Below are 14148 nucleotides of genomic sequence, written 5' to 3'. Positions count from 1 at the left end.
ATTGAGATGATCAATGCTGTTAAATTTGATTCAATTTCAGCATACATAAATTAAACGATTTCAAATTAACATTTAAATGTAAGATTTTAAGGAGCTGGGAAGTTTACTTTGTAAAAGTTCAAAGAACAATATTCATAGTTAGATTGTTTTGTTACCCTAGCTACAATCTGATGCTGTGAGTTTAATCTTTAAGTTTGAGCTCTGTTTGTTCACAAATACAATTTAGTAAACTGCAATTATAACCGATTGCTTTTTAGGTTGGCCAATTAAACTAGTCCCCCTCTCTCAGATTAAATCCAACACATCTGTTAGAGGTGCTGATGTTTTCAGCAACAAAAGGGGCCCCTAAATCAAATTCTGCTCCAGGCCTCATACAGCCTTGGACCGGCCCTGCATGATGAGGTAATCTGCTGCACTACACAGAGATGCACAACAAACGGGAGATTTAATTCAATGCTGCTAATGTGGCTTTAGTAGCTCTTTCATTTTGTGTCTGTTGAGTTTTTAATAAGCGTCACAGAAACTATTCTGGTTGGTCCAGTTTATGGGACGAGTTTCTCAGATCTCCGCGTGGCCGTCTGACTAAGTGGACAAAGCATTTGATACGTTTGATGCATTGAGTTACCGTAAAAAAATAATACTAAAAATAATAATATAATAATATAAAATCAGCCTGATGCTTTACAGACAGGAGAGCGCGAAAGCTCCTCACCAGGTTGAACCTGCATGATCAGGTTAGCGCTAGTTCATTAACTAATACACCGGCCAACCGGGAACACATAGATAAACTTTATCAGCGCAAGCAGAGCCGGCGCTGGGCAGCGTGTTGAGATGGAAAAGCTGCACAAAATTCTTTGTTCACAAATATAAATTATTCTCACCACTCGCTCAATGCACCTTTGAAAACGCGACTACAAGTTATTCCTGCAGTTCACGTAGAGCTGCGCAACCAGAGCTAACCAGAGTGGTGTTTAAAGTCCTACCTTGATCAAAAACTCGGGAAAGAATCATAATTCCTCACAGGGGGTTGATGTAAATATCCATACAGGTTAGCATGTGTCCAGTTTGAGTAACAGGAGGCGCGCGGGATCCGCACTGAGGTAAACTTAATCCAGCTTATGCGGCGCGCGAGGCAACGCACAGAGGCGCCAGCGGTGTGATTGGTCCGGCTTTGAATGCATAAACTATAAAACCATCTTCTATAAACATATATTTTAGGAATAAATCTGCTCTGCCAGTGAAGCGCTCAGAGCAACAGAGATGCTTGCAATCTGGCTTAAAAAAGGAAAAAAAAAAAAAACTTTGAAAATTTTTTATTATTATTATTATTTTCCTAAAAACATAAACAAGAAAGGCTTAGCCTGGCAGTGGCGCTAGTAAAGGATGGCGGGCCGCCAGGCCTGTAATACACTGGTGGAAACCCTGCATCAGCTTTAGCCAAGTCCCTATGTAAGGGATGTAATGTAAATGTAATGTAATGGTAATGTATGATGAAGTCCATGTTCATCAGAGCCATGCTGGGATGACTTCCCTGTTATATAATTCATATCCTTTTATATAAATATGTCATAACTGTACAACAGACCCATGCACAGTGAGATGTAAATATACATTCTGCATCCTCTTTCTGCTCCCTCTGCACTTTTCTTTAGCTTTAGACATTTCATTAATTTCTGTTAAACCTGAATTTAACCCATCTTGTAAGCAACACTGCAGTGACTCAGCATGCAGGCAGCAGCTGTAAGCTGTCCTCCATCTCTGTGCAGATGAGTCCATGCAGAAGCTGTTTGAGGGAGGAAAAGGCAGTGTCTTCCAGAGGGTCCTGTCCTGGATCCCATCCCACAACCACCAGCTGCAGCTCGCCGGGGCTTTGGCCATCGCAAACTTCGCCCGCAACGGTCAGCTCTGATACTGTGCCAAGTGAAACAGACAAATGTTGGCAGGATTAGATAACAAGTGACAAACTGAATTCATGCAATGGAGGGGTGTAGGAGAGAACGGGCAAAAGATGAGCAGTGCGCGTATACACACACACGTATGTGTGTGTGTGTGTGTATGTACACATATATATATATATATATATATATATATATATGTGTGTGTGTGTGTGTTTATGTATATGTGTGTGTATGTGTGTATGTATGTATGCGGGTACGTATGTACATTTCTTAAGAATATCTTTTCATGGGACAACACTGACAAATTGACACTTTGAGACAATGAAAAGTTGTCTGTGTACAGCTTATATAAAAATTTTAATTTATTCTTCCCTCAAAATAACTATTAATGTCTACCACCGGCAACAAAAGTGAGTACACTCCTAAGAAACTACACGCCTAATTGTCCAAATTGAGCACTGCTTGTCATTTTCCCTCCAAAATGTCATGTGATTTGTTAGTGTTACTAGGTTTAAGGTGTGTGTATAGGGAGCAGGTGTGTTAAATTTTTAGTACAGCTCTCACATTCTCTCTACTGGTCACTGAAAGTTCCAACATGGCACTCATGCGGTGAAGGCGGACGCTTCTTTCCTCTGCTCCCTCCCTGCCCATGCCTGCTTGCTCTGTTTTTGTCCTGTCTTTTTCTATATTGAAGTCACCGTATTCACTCATGTCTTTGTTTTGCCCCTTTGTTTTGTCTGAATGTTGCCATCTGCCCTAATGTGTCCTTTCCTATTTTCCTTTGGTTTATTTTGTTTGCATTTCCTTTTAACTCATGTAAAGCACTTTGAATTGCCTTGTTGCTGAAAATTTCCTATATAAATAAAATTACCTTACCTTACCTCATGGCAAGGAACTCTTTGAGAATCTTAAGACAAATTGCTGTGCTACATGAAGATGGCCAAGAGGATTGCTAACACCCAGAAACTGAACTGCAGCACAGTGGTCAAGATCATTCAGCTTTCTGAAGAGTAGGGTCCACTCAGAACAAACCTCGCGTTAGTCGTCCAAAGACGCTCAGTGCACATACTCAGCGTCACATCCAAATGCTTTCTTTGAAAGATGGGTGCAGAGGTGCTGCAGAGGTTGAAGGGGTCGGGAGTCAGCCTGTCAGCGCTCAGACCATACCCCTCACACTACATCAAATTAGTCTGCATGGCTTTCATCCCGGAAGGACATGTCTTCTTAAGTCTGTACACAAGAAAGCCCGCAAACAGTTTGCTGAAGACATGTCAACAAAATACATGGATTACTGGAACCAGGTCCTGTGGTCTGATGAGACCAAGATTAATTTATTTGTTTCAGATGGTCTCAAGGATGTGTGACAGCTGTCAGGTGAGGAGTACAAAGTTAAGTGTGTGATGCCTACAGTCAAGCATGGTGGTGGGAATGCCATGGTCTGGGGCTGCATGAGTCCAGCAAGTGTTGGGGAGTCATGAACTCCAATCTGCACCGTGAAATACAGAAGCAGAGCATGATCCCCTCCCTCTGGAAACTGGGTCGCAGGGCAGCGTTCCAGCATGATAATGACCCTAAACACACCTCTAAGATGACCACTGCTTTATTGAAGAGGCTGAGGGTGAAGGTGATGGACTGGCCAAGCATGTCTCCAGACCTAAACCCAATAGAACATCTTTTGAGCATCCTCAAGGGGAAGGTGGAGGAGCGCAAAGTCTTGAACATCCACCACCTCCGTGATGTCATCATGGAGGAGTGGAAAAGCATTCCAATGGCAACCTGTGAAGCTCTGGTGAACTCCATGCCCAGGACAATTAAGGCAATTTTGGTAAATAATGCTGGCCATACAAAATATTGACACTTGAGGAACTTTCAGTATGGGGTGTACTCACTTTTGGTGCCGGTAGTTTAGACATTAATGGCTACATATAGAGTTATTTTGAGGGAAGAATAAATTTACACTGTTATATAAGCTGCATATAGACTACTTTTCATTGTGTCAAAGTATCATTTTGTCAGTGTTGTCCCATGACAAGTTATACTTAAATATCTGCAAAAATGTGAGGGATGTACTCACTTTTGTAATACACTGTATGTATATATGTATGCGTGTGTGTGTGTCATAATCAGCCAATTTCCGTGAAAAAGTGTATGATCGGTGATCTCCAATCACAGTCTCTTGTTGCCAATCACCTGTATCTAATTCGCAGCCTGCGTCTGCAGCTGTCTCCTCTTTTCTTCACACTGTGCAAGCGCGCAGCAGCGATGGAAATTTACCCCAGGAGTGAAGCACGTCAAAATGCATCAACACAACGAATCTAATGTGATATTTAAAAAACAAGCACTTGATGGAGTTTGGCTACATTGAGGCTCATTGCAGGAAAAAAGGACACCCAGAGAGGCCAGTAAAGTAGCGCACAACTACCAACACTCACCCGGATTAGCATAATGATCAGAAAGCTAAACAAATTACCTGAAAGTCTTCGAGCTAGCGGTGTAAGATGCTGGTTCTGTTCTCGTTGTTGAACCGCCGCTACGCGCTACTGGTAGTAATATTTCACAGACGGAGCGCCGTTTCTGCTCCACCTGCTGTGAAACTCTCACACCGAACCTCTGCTTAAAGCTGCAGCAGGTAACTTAAAAAAAGAAAATATTTTAGATTTGTATTAAAACTTTTGCTGTCCTAACACAAGACAGATAATCTCTGAAAAAATAATCGATCTCCTCTGCCTCCTCCTGTGTTCTGCAGAAGTACTCAGCCCAGTCAGAAACAACCAATCAGAACCAGCATTAATCAGCTAGCCATGCTATCAGGAAGGGTTGTTTATTTTGATGCAGCCTGCGATTGACTTTGAATGACTGTTTCCTTTTTTACTTGACATTATTTTATATAGGCAGATTTATTTGACTCATGTATAATTTATGGTACTGAGAGGGTTACTATTAAATATTATTTTACTGATTGCAGGTTTTTCAGTTATCCTTTTGACTGAATAGATGTGCCTGCAAGTATTTTGCATGTTTTATGCCTAAATTAGGTGAATTTATTTCCAGATCATTTTTTAATTTTGTCAGATCACACAGTAGCATTTATACCTAAAGCAAAAAATTAATGGTCAATCTAGGTGATCGGCAGATATCGACCTCAATGGTGATCGGTATCGGAATTGGCAGCAGAAAACCTGATCGGAGCATCCCTTATATATGTGTGCGTGCGTGCATGTATGTATGTACAGTGCTTCTTGAAAGTTTGTGAACTAGTTGAGCAGTTTAGATTTTTCTTTATTTTTACCATTATTTTCTTATTTTCTCATTACCAGTTTTTGTATATGAAATGTCAGGTTTATGTTCATCAATTCTGTTCACTTGTTTTGAAGAAAATGTGTGAGTTGAAAGCAAACTAAATGAAAAATGGAATCAGAGCATCTGCAAAAGTAAAAGAACCACAGCTGCACTGGTAAAGTAACTAGGTAAAAGACTCGGGTGAAACACATCTGAGTGCTCAAGTAATCAGTTAAGCAGACCAATCAAATGAGACATCATTGGAAAAAGTTTTGGGCTGCACTAGTTAAAAGGGAGAGGACCAAAGTGGTTTGTTGGTTGTGTAGAAGTAATGGCTGCAAAAGGAGATGCCACAAGATACTAACTGAAAGAGTTCACATACTTTTGCACTTGGCAGATTTTCTGTTTTTGACAGATAAAATACTTTTGTTGAATAAATAATGAAAATATGTATCTTTGTGTTCCTTATTTGGAAGGTCCACATTACAATTTGAGCTTTGAATGTTTATTTCACATGACTATTATAATTTTTCTTTAGAAAACAATGGCCATGTTTGGGTGGTTCACAAACTTTCAAGCAGCACTGTGTGTGTGTGTGTGTGTGTGTGTGTGTGTGTGTGTGTGTGTGCGTGCGTGCGTGCGTGTGTGTGTGCGCGCGCGTGCGTGCGTTTGTTTGTAATACCTTGTGGGGACAATTTTCCTGACATATACTACGTTGTGGGGACCAATTGCTCCTTGTGGGGACCGGAGCCTGGTCCCCACAAGGGGCAACCCTGTTTTTGGGTAAGGGGTCAGATTTAGGGCTAAGGTATGAATTGAGTTTTGGTTGGTTAGGGTTAGGGTTAGGAAAAGGTTTAGGCTGTAGAAATGAATGGAAGTCAATGGAAAGTCCCCACAAAGATAGCCAAGCAAACGTGTGTGTATAAAATATTTATTTTTCTTTTCTCTTGAACTTCCTTGCAGTAGCAGCAGCAAGTATTGTTGTTACTTGATGTTATTATTACTGTCTCCTGATAACCTCATGTCAGGTCATGTTTGCGTTGCACTGTGAGCAGACGGGAACTGCATCCACATGGTGGACACTGGGATTGTTCAGAAACTTCTGGAGCTGTTGGAACGCCATGTTGAAGAAGGCAATGTGACGGTGCAGCACGCAGCGCTCAGCGCCCTGCGGAACCTGGCCATACCTGGTGAGATGCTGCATTTCTCCCACCTTTCACTTGCACAGGATGGTTGACCTTTATACTGTTTTCACACTGAAAGTTTCATCCTTATTCTCTGTAGCAGTTAGACTCCTGCTCTCTTTAAGGTCAATCTTTCTGGCATTTTCAGACTGACCTTTGAACTCATTGTAGTGACATTCTATCACAATGCTAAATGTCCATTTTTAACTTATAGTAGAAATCAGAAGTATACAACTTCTCTGTTCAAACCCAAGCCAAGATAAAGACACATTTATTTAGAACTGCTTTTAGTACATTGTAGTATTTTGTCATTTTTATGTTTATACTCACTTTATTTAATTTTGTATTAGTTTCTTAATTTTTATTCCCGTACTAATGGAAAGTACTGTGGTGCAGTACTCACTGTTGTAAAGTGCTATGTAAATCAAATTTGATTGATTTTTTTTTCTCATTGTCCAAATTTAAATCAAACAGATCAAACTTCTGATTTTAAAGATATTCATAAATAAATCTCTGACACATTCCCTACTATATTTCTGGCATTTAGCAAATAGAAATAATTTTGGTAATTCTAATTGACAGAACAACAGAACTTCGGTCTGATTTAACTTCAGACAGTGAGACGAAAAGGTGGATGTGTGTTTTTATTCAGTGTATGTAAATTCCTGGTTTCAACTGTATTTTCTACAAAAGCAACAAAAGCCTGACGGGTTAAACAAAGCATGAGGAGAAAGTGCTGGACCTTTGGACTGATGTGAAGCGTCTGCGTTTCTCTATCTCTTTAGTGGTGAACAAATCCAAAATGCTGTGTGCCGGCGTGGCAGACGTGGTGCTGAAGTTCCTGCAGTCAGAGATGCCTCCAGTCCAATTCAAACTACTGGGAACATTACGAATGCTCATCGATACTCAAGGTAGAGTAGTTTGTCCCTCCTTTCAGCTCAGTTCCCAGCCAGCACTATTGAGTGGTGAAAGAAATGAAATCATTTAGATTGAAGATTTTATGAATCAGGACATAATAGGTATGCCCTGATCAGGTTTTTTGCTGCCGATTCCAATACCGATCATCCAATTAACAGGCAAATGCCTGTTAATTTTTCGCTTTAGCTATAAATGCTACTATGTGATCTAATGAAATGGAAAAATTATCTGACAATAAATTTACCTAATTTAGACATAATAGACATATTTTAATACATATATAAAATCTTTTTTTTTAAGTTACATGCTGCAGCTTTAAGCAGATGTTCGGTGTGAGAGAGTTCACTGTCTGGTGAGGTTGAGCGGCGCTATGTCTGTAAAATATTACTACCAGTAGCGGGTGCCGGCAGTCCAAGAGCGAGAGCAGAACCAGCATCTTGCACCGCCAGCTCGAAAACTTATTTTTCAGGTTATTTGTTTAGCTTTCTAACCGTGATGCTAATCCGGGTGAGTGTTGGTAGTTGTGCGCTGCTTTAACTGCTGTCTGGCAGCTCCGGATGTCCTTTTTTTTTCTGCATTGAGCCTCAATGTAGCCAAACTCCGTCAAGTCCTTGTTTTTTAAATGCCATATTAGATTTGTTGTGTTGATGCATTTTGAGTGCTTCACCCCCGAAGAAACTTTCCCCCGCAACACGCAAACGTCCCCATTCACTGTCAGAGCGTCAAAGGGCGACAGGATTTGTTGCTGCGCACTTACGCAGTGTGAAGGACAGAGGAGATAAGCTCCACATGCAGGCTGTGAAGTGAGATAAATGTGATTGATTTTGGTGATCGGCAACAAGTGACAGTGATTGGCGATCATACTTGGCCGAAATCGGCCAAGTATGATGGGTGGCCAATCGATTGGCACACCTGTAGGACAAAACATGAGATTTATTCCTTTTGACCCAATGCTTCAATATTTAACCCAGCTCCTTTCATTATTGAAGAACAGAATATATAACACATGTATTTCTACCTCTTGAACTTCTCCATTTTTCAAACATCAAGAAAAATAAAATCTTGAAAGTGTGGTGTGCTTTGTAGAACCTTTCATTATAATTACAGCTGCAAGTCTTACGATGAGTATCTATGCTAATTAGATGTAGATCTGGAATTTGACTACAACAATGCTGTGTATCTTTGGCTGAATGTTAAGGGTGGTTGTTGAACCTCCACCCAGCCTCCAGCAGGTTTTCTTACAGGACTTTCCAGGGTTTAGTTTCGTTCATTTTCCCTGTCTCTGATGTCCCCATGGCATCATACTGCCACCACCATGTTGAATGTCCGCGTTGATGTGTGGTGTTAGTTTTTCAACGCAAGGTGTTGATTTTATTTTATTTCCATTCAACCCAGAAGGTTGTGAAGCGGTATTTGATTAAAAATAGATATATTTTTGTTTACAGATTTGGAAAACAGAAGGTTGAAATGATTTGTGCCCTTCTAAATGATCAATGGAAACATCCTTTTATGGCTATGTAGCAGTCAGTCTTTTTTCTGCTAATAGCCAGTTGGAAGTCCCCCTTGCCTTCCTCCTAATATTTAGCTCCTTCCATAGATTATCTATTGACTTCAACTCTGGCTGGGCCACTTCAAAATCATGCCTGAAAAAACATGGTGATAAAAGTAAAAAAAATAAATTAAATTAATGAAACCTTAATCCATACCCAGTGGTGTGAATAATTTGGAGCCAGAAAGTGTAGCTTTGGTTTGAGTAGAGAACCTTTTCCCACTTGTTTGCTGTCTTCCCGAGTGAGCAAACTAGACATCTTCTGGCCTTCTTCTAACATTGCAATCTCAATGTGACTTAAAGATGTCCTGTCAACAAATCAGGACCTTGCACCTGAGCCAATCCTCTATGCAGCTCCTCCAGAGTGACCATTATGGAGTGAAAATAGTCTCAAAATACTTGTGCGCGTGTAATACTGGATTTGTAATCCGTGCAAGCATCTTTGTAAATATGGGATCAAATGCATACACAAATATGAAGAAATTATGAATACAAGATAAAAGTACACACACACAATTACAATTTCTACAAACGTTAAATTTTTACACACAGATTTTTTAACTTCAACTTCTCAAATCTGATAATTATGAATTCAAATCTTCTCCTATGCCTACAAATGTTAAATAAGTAACACAAGTCTCTTGATACATACAGACAAAACTGCATTTATGCGTAGATCCGGTTATGAGTGCAGGAAGATTTTTGAGAATCATTTCCTATGGAGTGAAAATAGTCTCAAAATACCTGTGAGCATGTAATACTGGATTTGTAATCAGTGGAAGCATCTTTGTGTGTAACTTTGGATATTTGTATCTGTGAAACATGATTTGTAAACCGTAAAAAGAAAATTTGCACGTAACTCCGGTTACTTGTAAATATGTGGTCAAATGCATACATAAATATGAAGAAACTACGTATACAAAATAAAAGTACACACATACAATTCTACAAACGTAAAATTTCTACACACACACTTTTAACTTCAACCTCATAAATCTGATAATTATGAATTCAAACCTTCTCCTACGCCTACAAATGTTAAATAAGTACACATGAGTCACCTGATACACACAGACAAAACTGCATTTATGCACAGATCCGATTATGAGTGCACAAGAATCTTTGAGACTCATTTCACGCTTCCAACAGCCTCAGATATGTGTGTAAGCCTGTCTAGGAGGAAGGCCATTGCCTTGGTAGGTTTGCAGCAGGTTGACACACAGGTCAACCCTGTTCACTAATAAGGTGTCTTCTGGAGACTGAATACAAATTCACACCACACTTTTCAGTAATTCTGTTCTAAACAAGGTTGAAAACCATGTTTTATATTCATTCCACTTCATTGTACTTTTTCTTCTGTAGCATAAAATTAGTAAAGCACACTGAAGTTTGTGGAGAAGAATCGAAAGATCCAATGATGTTCAACACATTGTGTAGTAAATTTGCCACTCAAATCTTCTTCATGTTGTTTTGATGACCAATAGAGTTTCTTGGTATTATGCTCGAGCCCAAATTTAGAGTTCTACCTATATACACACACAACTACGAAGAGAACTCCTCCTTATTTGTTGCTAATGCTGCTTGCTCACTGTGTGCCTTGGTTCAGCTGAAGCCGCAGAGCAGCTGGGAACCAATGGGAAGCTGGTTGAAAGGCTAGTGGAGTGGTGTGAAGCCAAAGATCACGCGGGGGTGATGGGCGAGTCCAACCGCCTGCTGTCGGCTCTGATCCGACACAGCAAGTCTAAGGTAACCCATGTTCCACTTTGTTCAGATTTTATTCAACAAAACGTTTCTGATGGGAAATCTGCAGCTTTTTAAATGTTTCGCTGGTATTTTGATTTTTTATTAATGACAGGCTCCAAGCCTTTGAGGTTGGAATGCCTCTTTGCCATCACCCTAATCTTTAGCTTTAAGATGTCAATGACCAAACTGATAGAAGAAAGGCACTTGCTGAGATTTGAACCGAGGACTTTCTTGCTGCCCTGCCTTGCAGCATGCCCTTAATCCTACTGATCTGGATTATTAGACTCATGCTAGGAATACAGATGATTTGGGACTGGGATATTTCACTGCAATGCTTTTTACATCTGTTTTTTGGGTTGTAGGAAGTTGTCAGAACTGTGATCCAGAAAGGAGGAGTCAAGCATTTAGTAACTATGGCAACCAGTGAACATATGATTATGCAGAACGAAGCACTGGTGGCTCTGGGGCTTATAGCGGCGCTGGATTTGGGTAAGACCATTGACAATCAGAATGGAGCTGACACTGCACATGTCAGCTTTATTCTGATTGCCTTTTGTTTAATACAGATATAACGTATAAATAAAAAATCTGATTCTTTTCAGGTTTTAATAATAATTCTTAAATGTTTCCACTTTTGAAACTTCTTAACCACAAATTTCAGAGCTGCATGAAATAATGCTTTCTTAGGAAGTGAAACAAAAATGGTTTTAATTTTTTTTATGAATAGAAATCTAGAACTGATTCTTTTGTATTTAGTCCGCTTCAGAACATCCATAACTGTGTTCCTCTGAGCTTTTCTGCCAGATGGGAAAACAAAGAATACCCTTGTGATGGAAGTTTGGATACTGATGTGATAACAGAACGGTTTGGGTTTTCAGTTGCAGCTGAAAAGGACTTTGTTGGAGCCAACCTTGTGTCGGTGCTTCACAAGTTGCTGTCTGATGAAAGGAGCGCACCAGAGATAAAATATAACTCCATGATCCTCATCTGTGCAGTCATGGGCTCAGGTGAGAGCCACATTTGAAGAATATCACCAACTAAAAACTACTCTTCCCTTTGGTCAGTGGTAGGCACTGCTAACTAAAAAGTTATTTGCGCCAACCCTAAAGAACTAATGATAAGCAATAGTTTTGGTAACGTTAAAATGCTACAACAATACAGTATTTAGCTGAAGTTAATTCTAAATCACTATGCCAATACGGCATTTAGCTAACTCTAAAGTGTTACACCAATACTGTATTTAGTGGTGGCTCCGGAGAGAGCCTGTAGCATCACCAAGGACCCCTCACACACTGGGCACCACATCTTCAAACTCCTGACCTCTGGGCAATAAAGTCAAGAACAGAGTAACAGTTTCTTCTCAAGAACTGTTGTTGCCCTGAGCACAGTATCTAAAAACCTGATCTTTATTTATTTATTCTTAACATCCCAATTCTGTTTCTTGAAGAGTTGCTATTTTCTAAAATTTTGTTGTGCTTTATACATGCAGTGACATTAAAATGAATTCTGATTCTGATTTAATGGAAGTTAACGCTAAAGTGCCACACTTATATGGTATTTAGTGGAAACTAATAAAGTGTTAATTCGACCAACATTTTACAAAATAACATAATGTCTTCACCCACTTCAAAATCACCGCATGGTTAATAACGTCTAACTCTTTGAAGAATTTTTAACAGTCAAGAACCAAAACTTCAACACAGACGACAAACTTTGTTCAACTGAAAGCTTACAAAACAGCCAAGTAACTTAGCACTTTAGAATTCCAAAAAATTAATTTTAAGTGTCCCAAATGTTTTCAAAGTTAGCAAAAGTTCGAAATAAAAAATCATCTCCACTATTAACGCATTAGTGGCCCACCACTGTCTTTGGTGCTGGGTAAGTTTGTCTGTAAACTGGACTTATTTTCTGAACCTCTTCTGTTTTCAGAGCCTCTTCACAAGGAGGTGCAGAGCCTGGCGTTTATTGACGTGGTGTCCAAACTGAGATCTCATGAAAACAAGACTGTGTCGCACCAGGCCTCGCTCACAGAGCAGCGGCTTACTGCCCAGAGCTAAATGACTGTGTCCACTCCCAACACCTCCAACACCCCAACACTCCTGAATGCCTGCCTGACCACCCAACACCTCATGACTGCTCCCCCATTGTGCCCCATCGTCACGTGCCAAGGTACCGCATCGCGTTAACTGCCAGCCAGACATCTGCCCCTCTCCATCCTTTGTCCCCTCAGCCTCAGTCTTAGAAACAAACAGTAAAACATTTTATATTCCAGAGCTACTGTCATTTGTAACTGATGTAGAAACAAACAGATTTTACCCAGATGTGTTATATTTAGGTCAAGAAATCTTCCAAGACTTCAGAGGATTCACGTTGTTTCTGTTTGAAAGCCATAAAAATGATTCAGTTGGAGTGTCTCCTTCCACACCTATATCCTTATGTGGACAGACTTCCCACCAGTGATGAACTGATATTTGACCTGAGGTAATATCTGAGTCCAAACTAAGATTGCCCCCATGTGTGCATGTATGTTCTGCCTCAAGCCTGAAGCAACAGAAGAAGAGACAACGCTCTTTAAGACCACAGCTGTGACACCAGTAATCCACCAAACCAGGTAGAAAGAATTTTCAAAAGTAAAAAAAGAAGATCTCCTTGTTATGGTTTATTTGATTCAAGCAGCCTACCATGATGTCCCAGTCATGTCTCATGTAGCTGGAGTTTAATCTGAGTAGAACCTGTGCATGTTTTTGTCCTCTTCAAGTTGTGACCGTTTTCATTTTGACCTCTTCTGTTACCTGCTTCATTCTCTCCTGACACCTTGGGTCCTAAACTTTTTATTCTAAGCCTTGGAAGTCGAGATTTTAGTGTTTCAGTTCCACTCCTGTCCCCACACCCCACTAATCCAATGGCTGGATAGTGAAAGTTGAGCCCCAGACTGTGTCCAACCTGTCCCTGATGAAGATTCGGAGTAAATGCAGCTAGGTTTAGGAATGTTGTGAGTGTGCTTTTCCCGACTGAAGCATCATGTTGTTGAACCATCAGCAGAGATGCACAAGTCTTAGCTTGGAGCTCTTTGCTTTGATCCAACAGCTTCAGACTTCATGTTATGCTCTGTCTCCATCTCTTCGTAGTTTCTCAGCAGATTTTACAGTTAGAATGTCGGAAGTATGCTCTCAGTTCATATCAGCCAATCCCTTCAACCAATTTAAAATCATGTTTACATAAACTTTTATTAAAGCTTATAGTTGCAAATCCAAATCTGTCAACACATAGTGAAATCTGTGTAAAGCGACTATTTATTACGCTGTGGATGAAGCTCATTTTTTGATATTTTGTAGATAATAGATGCTATGAAGAGCAGTTTCCTTCCCTAAAGCCGATTGGTTGTTCATGGCTCATGTGGGTTCCTGCTAACATGCCTATCTGAGCATGTGCGACACTGTGCTGTCACCTAGTGTGTTCCTCTGTCTGGGCCCATGCTACATCTTGTTTTTAAAGAAAAGGTTATCAGATTTGTGATCTGCTTAGGACACATGCTGGTGAAGATGCATCCATTGTAACTGCATTAAAATCTTGTCAA

The 14148-nt window shown here is 40.2% G+C and overlaps 1 protein-coding gene across 1 annotated transcript in view; it reads left to right on the top strand.

The window, feature by feature from the left end:
• rap1gds1 (RAP1, GTP-GDP dissociation stimulator 1) overlaps positions 1 to 13204 on the top strand; it is a gene marked incomplete at its 5' end in the record, with an annotated part of 55610 nt that extends 42406 nt beyond the window's left edge. Inside the window, 7 exons of the mRNA XM_015021820.1 lie at positions 1767 to 1898; positions 6233 to 6367; positions 7147 to 7272; positions 10435 to 10574; positions 10934 to 11060; positions 11450 to 11578; positions 12501 to 13204. Coding sequence (XP_014877306.1) covers positions 1767 to 1898; positions 6233 to 6367; positions 7147 to 7272; positions 10435 to 10574; positions 10934 to 11060; positions 11450 to 11578; positions 12501 to 12628 — 917 coding nt within the window. The remainder of the gene's footprint in view (positions 1 to 1766; positions 1899 to 6232; positions 6368 to 7146; positions 7273 to 10434; positions 10575 to 10933; positions 11061 to 11449; positions 11579 to 12500) is intronic.
• Between the last annotated feature and the right edge of the window lie 944 nt (positions 13205 to 14148).

The sequence above is a fragment of the Poecilia latipinna genome, unplaced genomic scaffold (genome assembly GCF_001443285.1).
Source record: "Poecilia latipinna isolate Pla-1442-1.1 unplaced genomic scaffold, P_latipinna-1.0 Scaffold2872, whole genome shotgun sequence".
Classification (NCBI taxonomy): Eukaryota; Metazoa; Chordata; class Actinopteri; order Cyprinodontiformes; family Poeciliidae; genus Poecilia; species Poecilia latipinna.
This window is presented reverse-complemented; position numbering and strand designations above follow the sequence as displayed.